At 42.2% G+C, this 23,154-nt stretch overlaps 2 protein-coding genes across 2 annotated transcripts; one reads left to right on the plus strand and one right to left on the minus strand.

Moving 5' to 3' along the window:
* Positions 1-14,365: 14,365 nt before the first annotated feature.
* Positions 14,366-15,400, minus strand: LOC122523753 (piggyBac transposable element-derived protein 4-like). Its single transcript, XM_043645642.1, has 3 exons — positions 15,271-15,400; positions 14,909-15,174; positions 14,366-14,722 (listed from the first exon to the last, which is right to left on the minus strand). The coding sequence occupies exons 1-3, from the start codon at positions 15,398-15,400 to the stop codon at positions 14,366-14,368; spliced, it is 753 nt and encodes a 250-aa protein (XP_043501577.1).
* A 2,667-nt stretch (positions 15,401-18,067) lies between these two features.
* On the plus strand, positions 18,068-21,152 carry LOC122523755. Its single transcript, XM_043645643.1, has 2 exons — positions 18,068-20,111; positions 20,374-21,152. The coding sequence occupies exons 1-2, from the start codon at positions 18,068-18,070 to the stop codon at positions 21,150-21,152; spliced, it is 2,823 nt and encodes a 940-aa protein (XP_043501578.1).
* The last annotated feature ends 2,002 nt before the right edge of the window (positions 21,153-23,154 follow it).

The following is a 23,154-nucleotide window of genomic DNA, read 5'->3' on the forward strand; positions in this document are numbered from 1 at the left end:
GATCTAAATCCATATCAATTTGCTCGCCAGTGGAATTATTAATTACTAACTGGTCTGAAGAGTTAGAATAAATAGAGTGTACATCTGATTGAGGTAATTCCTGATCCATGATTGTGTCTTTTTTTAACGAATTGCGTTCTTCATCCGGTACAATGTCTTGATTAGACAATACATGTATAATCGAAGCATCAGCTAAATGTTGATTATTTCGTGCTCGAGATCGTGAACTTTGCTCTATGTTTGTTGATGTAATGTTTTTTGATGTTATACCTTGATGACACGGCATAGAAGAATTTTCCATATGCACATCAGCTTGCACAATAATATAGTTGTGATTGTTATCTTTTGCAGTATACAACGATGCATCTTGAAGAAGTAAAAGTAAAAAATAAAGACCAAATTCCCAAATGTATCAAAAGAAGTATAAATTCAAAAATAATAATTAGCAGTACTATTAGTTATTGCTGTGAATTTTAAATTATATAAATTTGTACCGGTAATCATAGGCTGAGCCGATGGTTCAGAAGTCACTAGTAAATTCGAAGTCGATGGGGCGCATAAAGTTCCATTCGCAGACAATTGGTTTTCTTGAAGAAATAAATGTAAAATAAATGTCAAAAAATAAAATAAATGTAATAACTTCAAAGAACTTCAAATAACTTTAAAACATAAAGACCAAATAAAAAGAAAAAATAATTAGCAATTATATTAGTTATTGCTGAGACATTTAAATTATTTAAATTTGTAATTAATCACAGGCTTAGCCGATTGTTCGCAAAGTAAATTAGAAGTTGACGGAGTACATAAAATTTCATTCGCAGGCAATTCATATGCTTTTTGAATCATTTTTCTTCGCAGCCAATGAACCCTACAACGTTTTGCATTAGCGTGCATTATGTTTTCCTTATTTTCCTCATTATTTTCCTTATTTTCCTCATTATTTTCCTTATTTTCCTCATTATTTTCCTTATTTTCCTCATTATTTTCCTTATTTTCCTCATTATTTTCCTTATTTTCCTCATTATTTTTCTTATTTACCTCATTATTTTCCTTATTTTCCTGATTCTTTTTCCTACGAAGACGATAATCTCTACATTTCTCTGCATTAGTTGTAGGCATATTGAAAATTTAAACAGAAATTGAAATGTATACTGATCCTGGTCAATAAGAAAGCTGCAAGAGATTATAGTTTAATAATAAATTCAAAATTAAAAAAATTAAAATAATTAAAATAACTAAAATAAAATAAATAAATTTTCAACAATAATTAATAACAAATAATAAAATTTAAACTATAGATAAATGTGAACGCTTAATCTTAATTTTTGTATTGTTGCTAAGGAGAATAGTTGGAGATCTACGTCCGATCGGCACTATTGTATTATTAATTTAAATCGCAAAATGTCCAGCAACTTTCTGTACGATTTTCTAGCCAATCTTTAGTGAATCTGAAAACTTAAGCCACACAACATTTACTTCTCCATCTTCATTTTATTCAATATGAAATAACTACAATTTTCCCGAATGCCAATATATACTCTACATTTGTAAATAAAATAAAATATAACTTAAATAAAAACTTTAATAAAATAAAGATAATAAATACAATTTAAATAAAATACAATTAATAACAAAATTAATAAAATAAAACAACAAATAAGAAAAAGAAAAACTCTTGGTTAAGTAAATACAAAGTATAATACTATATTGGCTCTTTAGACAAAAAGCCTTGTAGCTTAAAAGCTCTGGTTGATAAATTAAACATAATAAGGAATTGCGGTTTTAACAAAAAATTATACACGAATCTCACCTCTTGCTCGCTTCGCTTGTATACGGATTCAACAAAAAGTTTCACCTCGTTTATGGAAGTATAAGGAATACTTATACTTTTCTTATTTCGTTCTAGCTTAAATCGCTTTGTTCGTCGCTTTCTTTGTAAATTCTTCGCTGCTCATCTAAGACGTATCGTCGTAGGCGTCCAGTGGAAGAATAGGACGAGTGCTTTGTTTAATAGGCCCAGCAGGGCGTGCTTAGCAACGGTTTAAAAAGTGGAGAGGGACGATAAGAATATATCGTTATTTTCAATATTTTCAAAATGATTGAGCTGCGTATTTCGAATATACGTTAAGAATCTATAATCTTTATAAATGGTACGTAAATTGTTATTACGTTGAGTGCCTCACGAATTCTGAAGGAAATATTCGTCAGGCTACGCTCGTTATTTAGTATTGAAAAAGAAGTATAACTTGAAAACAATCAAAAAAAATTCATGTTGCACAATACGTTTCCATTCTTTTATGCTAAATTCTTCATATTTTTATAATTAATTACAGATTACCTATCACAATGATAACATATTATTATTATTATTATCATTATTAATTTTCCTTGTTACTTTTTAATTTTCCTAATTTATTTTTTAATTAATGTTATTATTATTACATTATTAGTATTATTATTATTAATTTTATTTTTACATAGAATATAGTTGATAAAGAAACCTGTTCCTCTTCCCTGCTTGATGATCGATAATATTTTCTAATGGAAGAAGATTATTTTTCTTTTACTATTATATTTTTATTCTCATTTATTTATTAAAGTTATTTAATTTTATATAAATATATATATATTGATAGCGTGACCAGGTAAAAAGGAGGAGGATTGTAAATATGAGTAGATAAGCTACTAATTATTCTTTTCTATTAATTTAACTAAATAACTTCAAAAATAACTTCAAAAAGAAAAGAAAAATATTTTCAATCGATCAATATATTATATATATAAGAAAGAATAAAAAGAATAACTTCAAAAATAAAAAAATATAGATATCAGTCCATATTAAATTTAAGGGAGATATATCGAATTACTCTATGCGTCAACGGCCATGGCGCGGTTACAGCATTAGTTCTCGCTCGATCATTTAAGTAAAGCAGCGCTTATTACGATTAGTATTTGGATGGGTAACCCGCTTGAGAAATAAGGAGAAGAAGAAGAGAGACAACTTCATGCCGTAAACTTGAAATCGTTTTGCCGCGCGTCGTAAATACCGACAAACTTCATGGTGTCGTTTTCCCAGACGCTCGGAACCAAATCACTCCCCATTACATTTTCCCTAACGCGCCAAAAGAAGTATAACTTCAATATGAAAAAATAATTTGAAAACAGACAGAGAAAAATTATTAAAAAAAACTTTCTCTATGAAGGATCGAACACTAACTCGCAGCACGAAAAGCGAGAACGCTACTAGATACGCTAGCGCGCTACTTGAGAGACGGTCGAATTTAAGATAATATAAACATGTATACAACAAAAACCAAAACTTCAAAAGCTTTTTTCTCACAAATAGTAGAGTGTTAGGACAAAATACTTTACCACGATAACAACCTCAATGTATACTACTAATATACCAAAGCTCGTTAAAATCTGTGTCGGACTAAGTGTAAGGTCCTCTTGTGAGATCTGCGCCTGGATTGTAACAACTCTGGCAATTTTCTATGAATTTCTTTCATACTTCTGAAATAAGAGCTAATTTGTCCACAATCAGATGTTGGACTCGTTGGCTTCTGTTATCGAAACGCAGAAATCTCACAATTTCGAAGAAATTATTTCTACTCATTGCTTTCGAAAAAAAGGGAGGTCCCCATTTCGAATTCCTCAGGTGGAAAATGAGTAAATTTCTTGCCTGATGGGTGCAGCAACGTGCATATAATTCTCCAATGAATGCATATAATTTTTTTATAGGCAGATCCCATGCAGTCTTCCAAACTCGTAAAGTTTCTGCTTCTGTATATTTCTTTATGTTTTCAATAATGTTGTGGTCAATTATCACTGAAAATGCAGATGAAGCTTTATCAGACATAATATACCTTTTGGCATGTTCCATTGGTCCTGATACTTCTCTGAAAGTTAGTGATTGTCCTTCTCGGATTCGCTATCAAACAGCTCCATCAAAAACTGTGACAGTGTCTTCAAAATTCTGTTCACCATCGCTTTCAGAATCCGATAAAAATCTTCGGCGCCTCTGCCCTCTACGGAGATTCAAAAAATACTCAGTTTCATCGGCAACCATATTATCATCCTGTGTTTCCTCATTGTCTGGAAAATCACTTTGACTTTCAATTTGATCATCTTCTTGCATTGAATCCATCAAGTCTCCAACATAGCTTAACCGTTTGAGTCCCAGATGGTAATGAACAAACACTGTTGAAGAATCCCAAGCAGTTCGACACTTCTGAACTTTCTCCTCAGCACGGACGACAAGATCGTAAACAGCTTGACCAGCTAAAAATACCTCGGAGTTGGCTCCGGCAGTGGCCAAAATGCACTCCAACGCTCTACTTACACAGTAGGCCCAATCGTTTTGGGCCAGTTAAGACTCAGCAGCAGTCAATGCCAGTTAATCAAGTCGCGGCTCTCTGTGATGTGCGATGTGTATCGGCAGAGTCCCAAGGAAACCGCCAACTCCGCTACATTCGTCCAGCTACCCAGGCTGATTACTGGGTTCTGGCGTGTTGCCAGAACAACAAAACATCCCAGTAAAACATTTCAGTGAAAACAATCCACTTATGCTATACTTCAGCTACCTATATCCTCTGATCATTTGTGACCGGACTCTAGGGTGACACTCACGTGTATCAAGGCACCCGCTTGACGCTGGAAGGATTATGTCAGGAACAGGGTGACTCAAATACAAGAACTCATACCTCAGACTCAGTAGGCACATCGAACTGGCACATCGAACTCAGCTGATGGCCCTTCGAGAGGCCTTACAACTCAACAGATCATCCTTTATGGTAGACAGGACGACCATGGATGACCAAATCAATGGACTCCTGGCCACTCCAAACGGCAAAATTAGACGACCTCAGTTAGCACGAGGCCTTGTCCTGGCGTTTCACTCTTTGTAGCAGCTCCAAAGATCGAGTACTATTGGGACTTGATACATCGCTACTCAAGAAATTCATCAGAATGACAGCCACTCTCTCACCTCACCCCTAACAATCATCTTATCAGAAGAGATGGAAGCTTTCAAGACATTTTGGTACAAGGCTACTCAAGCAGCTTTCTTCTCACATGAAATCAACGTTCTCAAGTCGAACTCAACTCTATTAAAAACACACGCTTTCAGTTGATTGACCGCCGTTCTTGATCGCGAAGGAGTCATCCAACTAAGGGGTCGACTCAACAAGTCTTTGCTCACATTGGATAACAAACGTGCAGCTATTTTTTTCTATTTTTTTTATTATTATTATTAATTATTAGTTATAATTACTGAAACTTAATTTTTTGTTTATTCTTCTAAAATTGGTAACAATTACGTCTTCTTGTTAGCATTTGGGAATTTTTTTCTGTGCAAAGCTACAACCTGCAACAAGTACTGTTTTTGCTCTTCATCAGCAGTTAAGCTTTTATTGTATTCTTCCATTAGTTGGACTGCCCGTTCCGCAACATCATCAACTACATGTAAGTTTTGAAAAACTTTCAAACAAGTATTATAGCTTTCATCAAATTTCTACTGATCAGGATGTAAATTTAGAAAATCAGTTGGGAGTTTAAACTTCTCAAAAATAATCAACGATTCTTGTGAAGCAAAATCATACAATTGTTTGTTCAAAAATGAATCAATACTAACATTCTTTACATTAATTCTTTAAAAATTTTTAACTTGACTTTTTTTTGTCTGAATCGATTCAATCACTTTTAATTTGACTTCTGCGCTAACATTATCATCAAATAGTGACAAACAAATAAGTTGTTCAGATAAATACCACAGGTGAGTGCTAAACTTTTTTGATGCTACTTCCGAAATATTTTATTTATTCTTTTATAGTTTAGTAAATTTTTCATGAATTCTAAATCCTGTCGAGGAGCTTGGATTGCTGAAGGCGCAACAATACCATCCTTTTATGTTCAATAGAACTATAAAAATACAAATATGACGGAGTCCCAGAGCTTCTGCCCGGCCAAGTGAAAATTGTTCTTGGAACATATAGATTTTTAAGGAATATATGGCTTTAGAAAGTCATCGCGCATGATGTGTCGATCCAGGAGATTTAAAAATTATATTTTCAGCTAGTCGATGTCTCAAGAACACTGATGATAATTCTAACAGTTCACGATAGTCATCACGTGGTTGATTTTCCTATAAATGAAAAGTTATTATATTTCAGATGAATTTGAGTAAAAAAGTTCAAAGTAAAAAGTTTAGAGTTATACATAAATTTAAATTTTACTTCAATAATATTTATGTAATATTTTTGTTGTATCATAATTGAAAATGATGAAACGATAATTTTAAATACCTGCAATTGTTGAGAGATGAAAAGCAGGATTTCATCTTTTTTGTCATAGATAACCGAGGCTACCATTTCGTCATCTAATCCAGTTTTATAATTATTTTTATTGATATTTGGCCATGACTGTTGAAATCTGTTGAATACTAATACATTCGGACCTGAAGTCACTGGCCAGTAAACTTCAAAAGCGCATCGTAGAATCAACTCATGAATATGGTGCCGACAAGCAAGATTTAAAAGACTTTTTTCCATTTTTTTTTCTAATAATTTGCACACACCTCTCGTTTCACCTACAAAAACAAGAACCTTTTAGAGAGAACTGATGAAGAGGATAATGTCAAGCTAAAAAATAATGTACCAGTATGACATTCGTAGTGTCAAAGCATAATGCTCCAATTACATCTTTAAGATTCCAATTTCCTAGCAACTCAAAAATTACTTCAGTTTGATTTACAGCACCTGAATCATTTAATTTCGGCACTCCTAATATTTGTTCACAATCAACACCCGTTACAATCACTGGAAGTCTTTCAACTTTTTTTGAACCTGTCATTTCTGGCAAAAGTTTTCCATCCCAATGAAGAGTTAAGATACTGGTAGGATTGAAATTTGTTTTTATATTTTTTCCAATATTTTTTCTGTTTTCTTGACGTTGTCTGTAAATAGTACTTGGAGACATGTTAACTTTCTCTAAAGGAATACCTAAACTTTGTGTAACAGCGGCCAAAATAATTAATTGCTGCATTCCTTGGTGTTGTATTGGTTCGATCCAGCGCAGAAGATACTAGAGGTGTCATAAGATCTATTTCTTCTTTTGAGGTCGTAGGCAGTTTATCTTCGAAATTAGAAGGGATTTTTTGCAAAGAGTGGAAACTATCAGTGCGTGATTCATTTGAAATAGTAATATTTGATACCGACTTGCTCAATTCTACAATTAAATAATACAAAAAATTATGTAAAATATCACCAAAATAAAATTACATTAAAGTACCTTCCAACGACTGCTCAGATTCAGAATCTGTTTCCTCAGAATCAAACGGGATAATACTACGACGTTTGTTGCTTCTTTCATTTACCAAAAATGTTTCTTGCTCGCTTGTTAAGCGAATATTCTTATTTTTACTTGCTATATCAAATAATTTTTGAGATAAAAGCTTAAAATTTTCTTCTTTAGTTTTTTGGGTAACCGATGTTACCTGTAGGGCCCGAACAGCCCGCCTGACTCTCTGATCCTCCACGACAGCGCGCCACCACACCGGAGCACCATAGAGGAGCACGGAGTGGATCACGCTGCCGTAGAGACGCCGCTTCTTCTCCCTCGGTTCATGGAGGTTCGGAAGAATTCTCCCAATAGACCGAAGGATCCCCTCCGCTTTCGGAATCAAAGCCTCGAAATGGGGCCTAAATGTCATTCCAGAATCTAATACTATGCCCAGGTATTTGACACTGGGCTTCACCGCGATACAAGCCCCCCTGAGTCTAATCACAGGGGGGGAGCAATCCTGCGTCTGCGGATGGCAGAGGCAGGGAAGGCCATTGCCTCCGTTTTGTGTGGTGCCATTTTAAGGCCCAATCCCTCAATCACACCAACAAGGACCTTTAGGTCCTGTTCCGCGGCTATTATTGCCTGTGATAGGTCCCGCCCCGCTGAAAGGAGGGCCGTGTCACCTGCATAGCAGACAACCCGGGACCCTCCTGGCAGCGGGACTCGGAGGACGACACCATCATAAACAATATTCCATAGTGTGGGGCATAGGACCGAGCTCTGTGGAACCCTACACGTCACCAATCTCATGTACACTCGGCCCTGCCTTCCGGTGAAGAGCAGCAGCCGGTCACGCAAATAGTACTTGATAATGTTTATCAGATAGGCGGGGAACTCACAAGCCACCATTCCGTCTACGATGATCTCCCAGGGGAGCGCGTTGAAGACATTGCTGATGTCGAGGGACACCATAACGCCTACACGTCTCCTGTCTATGCATTCCTGAATATATCCCTTTGTACTTAGAATAGCCCCAATCGTCGAACGTCTCAGCCAGAATCCATGCTGTGCTGGAGATATTAAATTCCAGGCATCAAGGAACTCGCTCACCCTGAAGACGATGACCCTCTCAAAGAGTTTCCCCGCCTCATCCAATAGACAGATTGGCCTATAGGAGATAGGTAGGCCAATTTGCCCGTCCGACTTCTTCTTCACGAGGACAAGCCTGGCCCTCTTCCATATCCTCGGGAAGATTCCCCTCTGCAGGCAAGTTGTGAAGCATTTAGCCAATCCCTGGCTGCAGTATACGGCCGCCTTCTTGACCACAAGGCCTGGCACTCCATCTAGACCTTAGGCTCTTCCACCAGCGATCTTAGCTTCTGCCTTGGATACCTCCTCAGCCGTAATAATGGGGCCTTCCCTTGCAACGAGGGAGAAACTCGGGGTCACTGACCGCCCATCTTTGGGAAAGAGAGACCCTACTATCCGGTCTAACAGAGCAGGATCCAAGGCTTCTGTTGTTGGTATGTCGCGAGTCCTCAGCTCACCCATGATCAGCTTGTACGGTCTTCCCCACGGATCCTCCTCAATGGTAGCCACAAAGTTCCTCCAGGCAATGGCCTTAGCTCTTTTAATGACCCGGACTAGTAACCTTTTTGTCTCTTGTCTGACCACTAAACACTCCCCGATCCTAATTGGATCTCCGCCACGCCTGGCCCTGAGGTAGCGCCTCTTAGCCGCGGTCGCTGTTGCCCGCAGCGTCGCGATCTCATGCGACCACCATGGAACCGACTTTCTTCTGTCCACCGTGTTCCTAACTTTTGGTATGGACATCTGGCATGCCCTTACCAGAGTGTCCCGCACTTAGTGGACTAGTCTACGCACACTACCGCGGACACCATCGGCCGAACGTTACCACTCTCCAGATAAGAGAGCTGCAGCGAGAATGTCATCGTCCACAGCCTTCGCATCCTATTTAGGGAAGCAACTGTTGCTCGAGCGCAAGCTTCGGAAGCCCGTAGCCTAATGACTGTACTCAAATACAACATATAAGTGGTCCGAAAGGGACTTAGCCTCATCCTCCCTCTAATCCAATTAGCGGACACCAGCAGCTGGCGAGCCCCACGTAAGGTCGATAACGCTCGACCCTTGCGGTTAAACACACGTGGGGCGGCCAGCTTGGTTAAACAAGCTAAGTTTTAACCTATTGGCCCATACGCAGAGCAACTCGCCCCTAAGGTTGCTTCTGCCTTCCGGATCCTACCTAGTGAACCGGGCATTAAAGTCGCCAGCTACCAGCGATGGAAGGGCAGGAAACCTTCTGTAGAGCTCTTTGAGCTCATCAAGGAGTCTACAAAACATATCAACGTTCTTGCTGGGAGGACTAGCTTGAAGTAGTGATCCATGGTACCTGTAAGAACATGAAAGTGCATTAACAATGATTATCCTTTCACATGCATATAACGAGGAATGCATCTAAAAAGAATTTAAATAATATCGATGATTATAATTGTAAACTAATACACTTCAATATAATTTTGATAAATATATAGTCGAAAATTCTTTTTTTTTTGTGTATTTCGTAGATAATAATTTTCAATCTACATAATATATAGTACAATAAAAATAAATGTATATAATTTTGTGCTGTTCCATGGTACTTGTAAAAATATTTGTGTCATACTACCATTTAATATAACTTAGTCCCTCTTTTGTTTCGTTTCTTCCTTCTCTTGGACTAAGTGTTGCATTGTCTCCATAATTTATCCTTCCAACAAAACATTAAAATAAGGATCGTTTTGTCTGGGTGTTATTTTAGGCAAGAACATGATTCTATCCTTATGCGTAAGATATAATCAAGGCTCGCGTGGGTAAGGTCGCTTTCCTGAAGTTGATTCCATCTTAACAAATGGCGTCCTTTGCGAAGAAGAAATCCACCTGTTACCCACTGAGACCTTGATTAGAAAATATAGGAAGACGAAACGGGAGACGAACCTGAAAGAGAAAAGATTATGCAGAAGTCGTTAACGTATCAAAGTACTTCATTTATTCGTAATCATAATTATTAAGAAACATTATAAAGTAACTAGTTTCCATAGATGAAACTGATAGAAGAAACTAAGGAATGGGGTAAGAGAATATGGTATTAATTGGGAAGTTAACAGAAACTAATTAAAATTATGTTTATGGCAAGCAGTCTTTGGCTAGATTTTACTTGCAATGGATAAAATATAAAATATGTTAAACATTATATTGAAATAAACGCTATCGTCCAGGTCTAACAACGAGGAGGTAACAGCTTCTGAAGACCAAGGATTTCCATCCTGAAGATGTCCTTATCCCAATTAAGTGTAAACTATAGAAAATGAAAGTCCCGAAAAGGGAAATCCTTGAAATTATTATCGAGAATGAAGCGTAAAGGGGAATACCAAATAACAAAATGATAGGCGAGAAGTGAAAATTGAATAGAATCGAAATAATATGGAATCTGTGAACGAATAAATTACATTAAAAATAACGGTTTAGTCCTCGTGCTGTCTGGGTGTGGTCCTCCTCCTGTGTAACCTGAAACAAAAAAACTTAAACCAGTATTTGATAGTGAGGCATTAGACAAAGACAAATGTCATATGACAAAGAAAATGTAAAGATGATTGTTGTGAATCTTAATCTATTAAAACAAAACTGTCGTAAAACTGATGATAAACTTACGAAATTAGAGTCGACGAGAAACCGAAAATAAGGATTTCCTCTCGAAACCGGAAGTAGGGTCCCATCTAGGAACCGGAAGTATAGGCCTATCTTGGAACCGGAAATAAGGGTCCCTCTGGGAACCGGAAGTAGGGTTCTCTCTGGGAACTGGAAGTACGGTCTCTCGCTTTCGCCCACTAGCACCGCAGATAGATGAGTCCCTCCCTGGAAAAAGAACCACTTCTCATCCCTGGGAGGCACCCACTATGGCTCCGCAATTACAGCAATCCCGATCCATTCTTTGCGTATACGCTATGCAAGCAGGTCTTTCGCACGTGCGCGTGGTTCAGGTTAATTTGTAGACACTGGGTGTGTGTGTATTCACTGTTAGTTATTATTAACACTGTCGACCCCTGCTCTCACCTCAGGTTCTGCAAGCCTGTTTATTTCGCAGCCCAAGTCTTGATCTACTGTTCCATGCCCCACACTTGTGGGAATAGACAGGTCCACGGCCATTCCATCGTCCTCCACACTATTTCCGGCACCCGCAAGATCTGCTATAGGCCTAACCCTACTCGTACTTACGGATACAAAAGTACTTTATCTAATCTTACGCGTAGGCACTACTGGACACTCACAGAGCCCCGCCCGATTGTTTGTGTTCTTATGATTGACGTCCTTGCATACCGGACGCGCATCATTGTTGCCACATGCTTTAGCCACATAGTTCGGTTTTCCACAAATAAAGCATAGGTGTGCCTGGACAACTCGCAGCAACGTGCCCCCTGGCAAGACATCGATGGCACCGCAGCGGTTGTTGTCGAAGGTTTACAATTCTTGCCGAGGACCACCCGAAGTCTATCTTGCCCTTACTGAGGGCAGCCTGAATTATCGCTATCGTAGCCGTAACAATGGTTTACCCAAGACGACCTCTATCAACTCTTTTCTCCCTAACCTTAATTTGGTTTAGGTCTATATTACCCTTTATTTCTAACAGAGCATTCTTTATAATTTTGATATTTGCTCCGACATTCAGACCTACCAGCCTGATGGAGCTCATTTTTAGCGGCCGAATAACGTTGACCTCTGGGATCGTCCTCTTCTGGGCCTCAGCTACTCGATTCGCCTTAGCTGCAGCATTCTTTCCACGGGTACTCCAAATTATGGCTTCCCTAATACCCCTCCTAACGGGTATTCTGCCGTGGCCTAACTTCTTGAGGTTAATTTTCTCCATAGTCTTGAGGAGAGCATCCTAGTATGAAACCTCTTTGATAGATACCAGGAAATCCTCTGTAGTCTCCCTCACCATTTTACTAGGGTTATTCATTCTTCCAACTTTCTCCTGTGTATTCTTCTTTTTAGCAGTTCTGTTGTCAGCAGACTGCTTCTTCGTTCTCTCCCCAGTACGTGGGGTGGTAGTATTTACCTGCACTGTTGCTGCTCCTAGCTGCAGGCGCTGCTTTTTTCGCCCAACTACCTGAACAAATCCGTCTTGACAAGGAACGGAAGCGCTTGTTCTTTCTACCTTGTAGCAGCTACAGCAGCTTCTTGAGGAGACTTAGCAACAGCCGGTAACAAACTCCGCAACTCCTTGTTTTACTGCTGTAGCTCACTTATGCCTTTGGTAACCTCCTTAACACTTTGCCGGCCGCACAAGTTCTATTGCTCTTTAACGGTGGTATTTATGCAATCGTTCGTATCATAAGTAGTTGCAATATAATTATTATTAAAGAAGGCATTAAGCTAACTGTTACACAATTTTTTTGTATAATCTTATATTTTTAAAATATTACTAAAATATTTTACTTAAAAAATTCAACCCTTAGAATCCATATACTTTATTTGTTTGATAAATTTCAAAACATTTTCCTACATGTAATGGAATGTTACACGCAGAACAGATATATGCGGTTAAACTTCTTTTTTTTTTGCAGAATTGCACACTCTAAAAGCTCTTCGCGGATTTTAAATTCTACCATTGCCACAAATACGCGTTATGCTGTGTTTTCTCATGTCCGCTGTAAGCCTGTCTGGTGGATCATACTTTGGCGATCTTTGACTACATTCAACAGGCGACCTTTTTTCTTGCTCCTATTCATTTCCATTAATCCATGCTATTACAACTCCATGTAAAGAAATATATATTAATTAATTTACCGCGTTAGTCAAAATCGTCGGTACATACAACTGTCATATAAGTCAGCTTTTGTAAAAGAGAGGGGGATAGATAAGAGTTGCGAGATCAGTCGCGAGCGTTTACTTGAGCAGTACGGACGATACGATTTATAACGAACACTAAATGTCGTTTCTTCTCGTTACAGGTAAGAAATGTAATTATTAGTCACATCCTGCAATTTTCCTGGCAGATCAAACATTTCGCCGTCTGGTGTTGTAATGGAAGTCACCAATAGCGCGTTCGACTTCTTGTCTGTGGCTGCTTTCATGATAAATTCGAAACGTAGTTTCTTCATTTTTCTTCAGTTTTTCTTTTTGAAGTTTAACGGACAAAAATGTCGTTTTATAAGACTATTTATGGTGTAGGTAGAATACAGTTAAAAACAAAATTGTGTTTCTGTAACGAGAAGATTTAAACTTTTATTTACATATTTATGTGACTAATATTTACATCTCTTCCTGTCACAAGAAGAAACGACATTTAATGTTCGTTATAACACGTATCGTCCCTACGTATCATTCCCCTCTCTTTTACAACAGCTGACTTATACGTCAGCTGTATGTATCGACGATTTGAAAGAAAGCGGTAAATTATTAAAGAAAGGATAGTTTCTTTACATCTTCCCTCCCGAATTTTGATACATGGAATAAATTTTACTTTGGTCTTTTCCGTCCAATGTTAATTTCAAATATTGAGTCCGAAAATTTTCTCAAAATTTCGTAAGGTCCACTTCTCAATTCATCCAGTTTTATTTCTATTCAACTTGTTTTCGTTCTCAACGTATACTAAATTGCCTGCTAACACAACGTCAGCTATTTTCTTTTTTTATCATAGACTTTCTTGTTATACTCATGAGATTTTTTCTAGTTTTCCAACGCTGTTATTGTATCTTTTAATCAATCTTCCTTCGTGATTGTTATTCCTAATTCTCTAGCACTTTCACAACCGCATGTTTGCGCATTGAAACGTCGCAGTGGCAGGCAATATTTTGGAAGAAAAAATTTTACGTTGATTCATGAAACAATAAACATTATTATTATAAATCAATAATCAACATTATTATAGAACAATATTTTCAAATCAGTTTCCTAAGTGTAATACAACTTTTCAAGTTTTACACGTAAATCTTGTGATTTTTCTCTGACGATGTGAATAGCATACATTACATCTTCTTCTTTTACATTCGTTAGTTTGACTAATTGGTATCAATTGGTGGTGTTTTTAATTTCCAGAAAGTCTGTGAATTGCATCCTGATGATGATGAGTCGGTGTTCTATGATTTGTAATATTCCTTTCAATGTCTCTGTCTTGTATCCAATATTTTGCTACACGCAGCAGGAAGTCACGAAATGCCATAGTTTTATCACAACTTCCGTTCATATGTTTATATACTTTAAACGCATTGAACAAACCGCAGTTAAAAAGGTACAATGAAACCTTTTTAGACCACTTTAGAGTCTTTCTGAATATAGGGTAATAACCTAGATATTGATCAGCTCGATCCACTCCTTTCACATGCTGATTATAATCAAAAATGCATCGGGGTTTTTGAATCGCTCGGCCAGTTTTTCCGCAAATCTTTACAGTGTACACAAATTCGGTATTGTAAATTGTAGATATCATTCGGACAATTCTTTTTTTCAAGGTTTGCTACAACTGCAAAAGTATTTCTCCTTGTCGCCTAAACAAAGATTCCGATCTTTTCAATTTCGCATTTTTTAAAGAATCTGGTAGTCCTCGGTCACGTCTTATTGTTCCACTCACTCGGACTTGTTTCAAAAGTAGTTCTTTTGCGAGGGCAACACTATTGTACAGATTTTCCATATAGAGATGGTGCCATTCTCCAAAGGAACGTCTCAATAATTTCATTATCGTCGTTTTTAAACTTTGCCCAACGCCACAATAAAGTTTAAAACTCGAAATATATCCAGTAGCAGAATCACATAGCATTCGAATAAGGATACCATATTTGGTAATTTTGGATGGATTATAAGTTTTAAAGGTAAGCCTTCCGCGCCACGGTATCATACCTTCGTCAATACAAATGTTTTGCGAAAAATTGAAATTTTCTTCAAATTTTTTGGAGAAATATTTGATTAGGTATTGTACTTTGAAGAGTCAGTTACCATTGGTAGGCGTGTTAGCATTGTTTGCAAAATGAATATATGTCAATATTTGCCTGAATCTATTGCGGCTCATTGTCTTGGAAAATATTGGAGTCTTCATCAGTGGATTTGTGGACCAGTAATCCTCCATTTTTGGTTTTTTTACAAGTCCCATTATAATTATTAGTCCAAACCACTTTTTCAGTTCTGCAACCGTTACATCTAACCATTTGGCTCTTTTTTTCGCTCTTTATACTTTTTACAATTCTGTGCGTTGTATCTTTTTGTTTCCGTGGCAATAAATTCAAATAAATTGTTTCCAATAAACATATCTACGAATTCATCAACCATACTTGTATTTGTTGGAAACACAGTACGACCCGGAGTGCCCCTAAAAGCTTCATTATTATTCGTAGTTATATCCAATTCTGTCCAGTCTAAATGCATTTCTTCGTCGCTTTCGTCAGAAGAACTCGGTAACAGCAGGACCCGTCGTTTTCTTTGCACTCCAGTAATAATGTCTGAATCGACAGATTTTGCATCACTTCCTTCTTCACTTGTTTATTCTAAATCACCATTTGCAGGAACATCAGAAAGCACATCAGCATAATAATCTTCTGAACTATTGTTTTCGTCGTAATCCATTGTTATTAGGGAATATTTTCACAATGTTACTGAAATTATATACCGAATTACAATGTGACGTTCTGAAAACAAGCTTTCGTCCAGAAATTATTTTATCGTATTCGTGCTAAATTCTCAGAAACAACATACCTTGTTGCTTATCAATAAGCAAAATTGAAATTTATTTCGTAAAAAAGTATTCTGTCGTTAGTCCTCCAAACCCGAAAGGGGCGGAGTAAGAATAAATAAAATAAAAAAAAGTATTCTGTCGTTAACGATAATATTTAGACTCTCCAAAACGCTTCGTGATAGATTCTTTAGTCAAAAGGTTTTGCGTAGTAGAATTTTACATCATTTAAGCATTTGACGTGTTAAGAAAAGTTTTGCAAGTTGATTGCTACTGGTACCACGTGGGAATCACCGGCAAATAGCGATTGACCTATCAGTGGTACCACGTGGGAATCACCGGCAAATAGCGACTGGCCTATCAATGGTACCATATTAGTGTCGTCAACAAATAAGAACTGGCCTATCAATGACACCACATGAGTGGTGTTCATTCCTCCGCAACAAGCGTAACTTTTTTAAGCGTAATTTTTTTTTGCTAAAAGTTTACTCGCTAATGACGCGCTTGTAAAAAAATTGTCAGCTGTTACATTTCTCCCATGGCCTGTAAATAGTTCTGCTAATTTTAAAGCTACAAACTCCTCAGGTAGAACTGATAATTCTCTCCCTTCATCTTTTCCCAAATATGGAAAGCCGTTTACTATATACGTTCTATTTACATCGGAAGCAAACCAGAATTTTATGTCAAATTTGTCCGGTTTGTCCGGTTTGTCGGGCATGTATTGAGTAAATCTACAACGTGCTTATGTAGGAAACAATTGTTCGTCTATAGTAAGATATGCTCCTGGTTTATAACAGTTTTGACTGTATTCGATAAATTTGTTCCAAACTTCAGAGATCGAAGCGAACTTATTGTTTTGTAAGCGTTGAACCCTAGAAGGAACTCTAATCTTTCTAGAGAGAGAATTCTTGAATTGAATAATTTTGTTTGCCGTACCCTGCCAAGGCGCATGCTCCCTACCTTGATGTTGTTGGGGTCAACACCGTGTCTAACCTGAAGGAGGGCACACCTGATCGACGTAATGGTGGCCGCTGGTTCCAGGTCCACGAGCCTGATTGAGCTAGTCCTCTGGGGCCGCCGGATATTTTCCTCCGGCACCGCACGATTCAGCGCCTCCGCTACCTTTTCGGCCTTCGCCTCAGCTTCTTACCATCGGACCTGCCAAATAAAAGCACCATTTAGTCCCCTCCTACAAGGCATTACCTTTAGCCTAATCTTTCTAGGGAGAGAATTCTTTAATTGAATAATTGCGTTCTCAAAGATAAAAAGCTGGAAATCCAGGAAAGTAAACAACTATTAATTCCAAGCAGACTAAGTTTTTTTAATAGTAATGAGTGATCAATAGAATCGAAAGCTTTACTGAAATCCAGTTTCCAGAATCTATAAATTCGCTCACCCTGGAGACGATGATCCTCTCGAACAACTTCCCCGCCTCATCCAGCAGGCATATCGGCCTATACGAGCTGGGCACATCAACACTTAAGTCAAATATCCTTTTGATCAAAATAAGCTTGGCCTTCTTCCAAGCTTGCAGAAAGATTCCTCTTCTTAGCAGCACAGTGAAACAGTTTGCCAATCCTTCACTACAGTGCACGGCTGCTTTCTTGACGACCAAACCAAGGACCCCGTCAGGACCCGGAGGCCTTCCGCAGCCAATCTTTTTGGCAATCCTGCAAATCTCCTCCGCAGTGACGACAATATCATCCGGTCCCTCAATTTGGACATTCGGAGCCACTGGTCGCTCTCCGCCCGGAAACAGCGCCGCTACGATCCGTGTCAAGAGAGGAGGATCCAATGCCTCAGTCAGTGTTGCGTCAGGGTTGCGTCAGAGTTGCGTCAGTGTCCCCCCCGTGGGTAGGGGGTAGTAGAATACTCCCACAGTATTCCCTGCTTTTCGTAAGAGGCGACTAAAAGGGAGGGTATGAATGGTGTGTGTATGTTCTCCGAGTGGCTATTTCTACCTTTACTTCTTTTCTGTCCCCTCTTTTTCTTCTTTTTTCTTCTCTCTCATTTCTTTCTTTTCCTTTCCTTTCCGCTGGCTTGTGCCATTTATAAATAAAAACGATGATGAGTACAAGTTCAGCAAAAACCCAGTGTGGGAGGGATACCCACACAACGGCGGTGATTGGTGGTGAGAGAGCAGGCCACCCGCCGTCGTCAGCCGGCAACTGCTATGGATCGAGGGTAGGCGACCCGGCCCCGATCCTGGATGATGCTTCGGGAAGTTATTCGCGGGTAGGCGACCTGGCCCGCGAAGCGACCAAAGTGCCAGGAAGTCAAAGCGATATGGAGTCCGACATTGTACCGGTCGGATCCATGCGGAAAAGGGCGAGGCAGATGGCCTACTCCACGTCATCCGAGGAGGAGGTAATTGACCTCACCAGCGCGGAGGGAGCAACAATAGATGTAACATCAGTCTCCAGTATGGAAACGGGGAGGCTTCTGGAGCTCATATTGGAGCATACAGCTGAGGCCGAGGTTAGGAGGAAAACCTGTGGCAATATAAAGGGTGACATCTCGGGGAAGATGAAGAGGTGTAACCTAGGTATAGCTGATATTGCCAGGGAGCTGCTAGCTCGAGACAGAGTTAGCAGCGGCTCGGACATTAGGGAAAAGCTGAATCAATTGCGCGCAGAGACCAGGGCCACGAACAACCGGCTGAAACAGGTGGAGGAAGAGTGCGCGCGACTGAAAAAAGAGTTAAAGCGTAAGGATGCTCTCCTTGAAAGAGCATCGAATAAGGTCGGCAGTGGAAATCCTCCAGCTGCACTAACAACAGCTACAGCCGCGCGGACTCAGGCTTCCGCGGAGGGGAGGCTTGTGGCGGCTAGGAAGGAGGAGAGCGTGGAAGGAGGGGCGACAATCAGAATGTTAGCGGAATTATCCAAATCGATTGTCGCCATACAAAAGGAGATGAGAGAATTGAAGGGGGAGCGGGGCTCTTATGCCCAGGTTGCGGCTCGACCGCGGGTTGCCCCCTCGTCGGTGATACCGACGCCACTGGCCCCCATCCCAGACAGGGACGGGTTTGTGGAGGTCAGAAGGAGGGGCAGGGCTCCTGCGCCCGCTGGTGGACTCCTCCCTGTGCGGGCGGGAGTGGGGGGGATAGCTCCTTCTGCTCGACCTCGCATGGGAGAGGGGGTGTCTGCCACGGGAGAGCAGAAGAAGAAGAAAAAGAAGAATAGAAAGAAGAAGTCTAGAAGAACCAGGGAGACAGCGGCAGTCTCCCTGACCTGCGAGGGAGGGGCCTTATACCTAAAGGCCCTCCAGAAGATAGAGGAAAATGTGAGACTTGAGGACATTGGCGTCGGCGGACTCTCGTATAGAAGGGGCCTGACGGGCTCTTTCATTTGGGAGGTCCGAGGGAAGGACGCCAATGCGAAAGCGGACAGAGTCGCAGAGGCGATGAGGGGGGTCCTCCCTGAGGCAAAAATCGCAAGGCCTCAGAGGACTGCCCCAATTAGACTGGTGGGGGTTTACCCAACGACCACCCTGACAGCGGTTAGGTGCGGGTTGCTGGGGGGGAGATCGGGGGTCGACCCCAATCTTATCTTCATGGGAGAAATTCGCCTAGGCAGGGGCGGCCGTTATGAGGTTACCGTTGTGGCTCCGACGGTTCTTACCCAGGCGGCTATAGAGAAGGGGACCATTGTAGTTGGATGGGGGAAGGTGCGAGTCTTCCCCATCAGGCCTAGGCCTTTAAGGTGCCATAGGTGCCTGGCAAGGGGTCATGTGGCGGCCTCTTGCCCGGCTCCCAGTGCAAGACTTAATGTGTGCTTCAAATGCGGAGAACCGGGGCATGTGGCGCGAGCATGCGAGGACAAGCCAAAATGCCCGGTCTGTGCGGAAGCGGGGCGCTCCGAAACGTCGCATAGGGCGGGCTCCTGGGGGTGCCCACTGGTGCCTCCCATTAGAGGAAAGGACAAGATCTTGGAGGCAGCTGGCCGACGGGTCGGCGTTACGGGTAGTGCAGGCGCCGGGGCTAACTCGGGCGCTGCCCAGCGTATAAATACTTTAAATACGACCGTAAATACGTGTGTTAGTGATAACCGCGGTATGGAGGTGGAGCAGGCGGTTCCTGCCCCTCCATGCAGCCTCGACTTAAGCTTAAGTTAGTATGTCGGTGATCCAAATTAACCTCAATCACGCGCGTAGGGCTCAGGATCTGCTGGGCCAGCGAATGAGGGAGGTTAAGGCGGACATCGCCATAATATCGGAGCCGTAGTGGGTCCCCTCTGGGGATGAGAGATGGCTCTCATCCCTGGGGGGGTCGCCCCTCGCTGCGATTCTCGTGAGCAAAAGTGGAGGAACCTGTAGCCTAGTGCGCAGGGGTTTGTTTTTTGTGGCCGCTAAATGGGGGGACTCGCTGGTAGTTTCAGTCTACTTCCCCCCCAGCGAGGATATTAGCAAATTTGGTAGACTCCTTGACGAGCTCGAAGAGCTCTTAGGAACATTTCCTACTCTTCCAGCGTTAATTGCCGGAGACTTCAATGCCCGGTCACAAAGATGGGATCCGGAAGGCAGAAGTAACCTAAGGGGAGAGTTGCTCTGCATGTGGGCCAATAGGTTGAACCTAAGCCTGGGCAACCAGGTTGGCCACCCCACGTGCGTTCGGCCGCAAGGGTCGAGCGTTATAGACCTTACGTGGGGATCTCCGACAGCCATCGTCCGCTTATCGGATTGGAGAGTGGATGAGGCCGAGTCCCTATCGGACCATATGTATGTCATATTTTATTATAGACGTGAGGCTACAGGCCTCCGAAGCCTTTGCTCCAGGGATAGACATTTCCCTAAATGGAACACGAGGGCTGTGGATGAGGATAGGCTCGCCGCAGCCCTCGTATCCGCGAACTGGACACGTGACTTTGGTGCCAGGTTGGAGGATATTGTGAAATGGGTGAACAACACTCTAGAAAGTGCGAGTGATATGGCCATGTCGAGGGTGAGATCCTCTGTGAGCGGGGGGCGTGCGGTGACATGGTGGTTGCCGGAAATTGCGGCCCTGCGAAGGGAGGCCATGGCGTCGAGAAGACGGTACCAGAGGGCCAGACATGGTGGGGATCAGGCCAGGATCCGGGAGTGCCTGGAGAGTAGGAGGGAGGCTAAGAAGAATCTGGTCCGTGCTATCAGGAGGGCTAAGGCGTCGGCCTGAAGGAACTTCCTCACTACCATCGAGGAAGATCCCTGGGGGAGACCATACATGCTTGTCATGGACAAGCTCAGAGCTCGTGGTCTCCCCCCCCTTACTGAGACACTGGACCCTTCCCTCCTCACGAGAATCGTTACATCATTGTTTCCGGGTGGTGATAGGCTGATGGCACCTAACAACAACTTGGTGGCCTCGGAGGATGTCACCGTCACTATTGGGGAAGTGCGTGAGGCCGCTTTAAAGATCGGTCTTGGGAGAGCTCCGGGTCCAGATGGGATCCCTGGCCTGGTGGTAAAAAGAGCTGCCGTCCACTGCGGTAGGGGCCTAGCCGAGTGTTTCTCGACGCTACTAAGAAGAGGAGTCTTCCCGCGGCCATGGAAGAGGGCGAAACTTGTTCTCATCAGGAAGGGGAGCGATCGGGATGACGATTTACCCAGCTCCTACAGGCCTATTTGCTTGTTGAGTGAGGTGGGGAAGCTGTACGAAAGAGTGATTGTCTCCAGGGTGAGCGGGTTCGTGAACCGAGAGGGGATCCTCTCTCCCTGCCAATATGGCTTCAGGGTGAGGTATTCCACCATTGGGGCCATAGAGGAAGTTAAACGGTACATACAGGAGTGCGCGTGTGACGGACGAGTGGGCGTTTTGGTGCTAATTGACGTTGCGAACGCTTTCAACTCGCTCCCCTGGAGGTCAGTGATAGAAGCTATGGAGGGTGGCGGCTTTCCCACCTACCTGGTAAGTACAATAAGAAACTATTTCAAGGATCGGCTCCTGTCCTTCATTGGAAGGCAGGGCACTGTAAGGAACGTTAGTGTGACGTGTAGGGTCCCCCAGGGTTCTGTCCTGGGCCCCACACTGTGGAACATCGCCTATGACCGGGTCCTCCGTGTCCCGTTGCCGGGGGGGTCTCGTGTCGTTTGCTACGCAGATGACACGGCCCTCCTGTCTGCGGGGCGGGACCTGGCTAGTGCGATGTTAGCGTGTGAAAGGGACCTCGAGGCTCTTGTGAATGAGATCGAGAGTTTTGGCCTTAAAGTGGCGCCGCAGAAGACGGAGGCGATGGCCTTCCCTGCCTCTGCCCTCCGCAGACGCAGGATTGCTCCCCCCCCTGTGGTCAGACTCATGGGGTTTGTGTTGAGATAAAGCCCAGTGTAAAATACCTGGGCATAGTATTAGATGCAGGTATGACATTTAGGCCCCACTTTGAGGCCTTAATTCCAAGAGTGCAGGGGATCCTTCGGTCAATTGGGAGGATCCTTCCGAACCTTCACGGACCGAGGGAAAAGAAGCGACGCCTCTACAGCAGCGTGATCCACTCCGTGCTCCTTTATGGTGCTCCGGTGTGGTGGCGCGCTGTTGTGGAAGACCAGAGGGTCAGGCGGGCTGTTCGGGCCCTGCAAAGAAGGGTAGCAATCAGGGTGTGTTGCGCGTATAAAACGGTGTCCTTCCATGCGGCAATGATGGTCGCGGGGATTATTCCCCTCGACCATCTAGCGCCGCAGCTGGCGGATGTCTACGCAGCGGTCCGGGAAGCGGAGGATCCCGCTTCCCCTAGGACAAGGGCCGCGCTGGGCGCTGTTGCCAAGAGGAGGGCAATTGTCGCATGGAGGAAAGAAGAAGAAAACCTCGTTGGCGCAGTTTGAACAACGGGGGTGCGCGTGAGAGCAGCCATCGCTTCCAGGTTGGAGGAGTGGGTTGGAAAGGCCGTTTTCTTTGGAAACGACCTTCCACACCACTTAGCTGATGACTGGCTATGGCTGCTTTCCCGCGTACCTATACGGTATCAGGAAAGCAGACTCCCCGCGGTGTTTTCACTGCGATGCGGGGAACGATGATGCTGACCACACCCTGATTGAATGCCCTGCATGGACGAATGCGAGGGCCTCCTTGGTCAGGGAACTGAAGGGGGGTGCAGCTCACTCTCCCCGGGATAGTCGGGCGATCCCTGGATACCCCGGGGGTATGGGCTGCATTCCAGTCCTTTTCAGGACTAGTTATGAGGGCC

The sequence above is a fragment of the Polistes fuscatus genome, unplaced genomic scaffold, assembly GCF_010416935.1.
Source record: "Polistes fuscatus isolate 324 unplaced genomic scaffold, CU_Pfus_HIC Scaffold62, whole genome shotgun sequence".
In the NCBI taxonomy this organism is placed as follows: domain Eukaryota; kingdom Metazoa; phylum Arthropoda; class Insecta; order Hymenoptera; family Vespidae; genus Polistes; species Polistes fuscatus.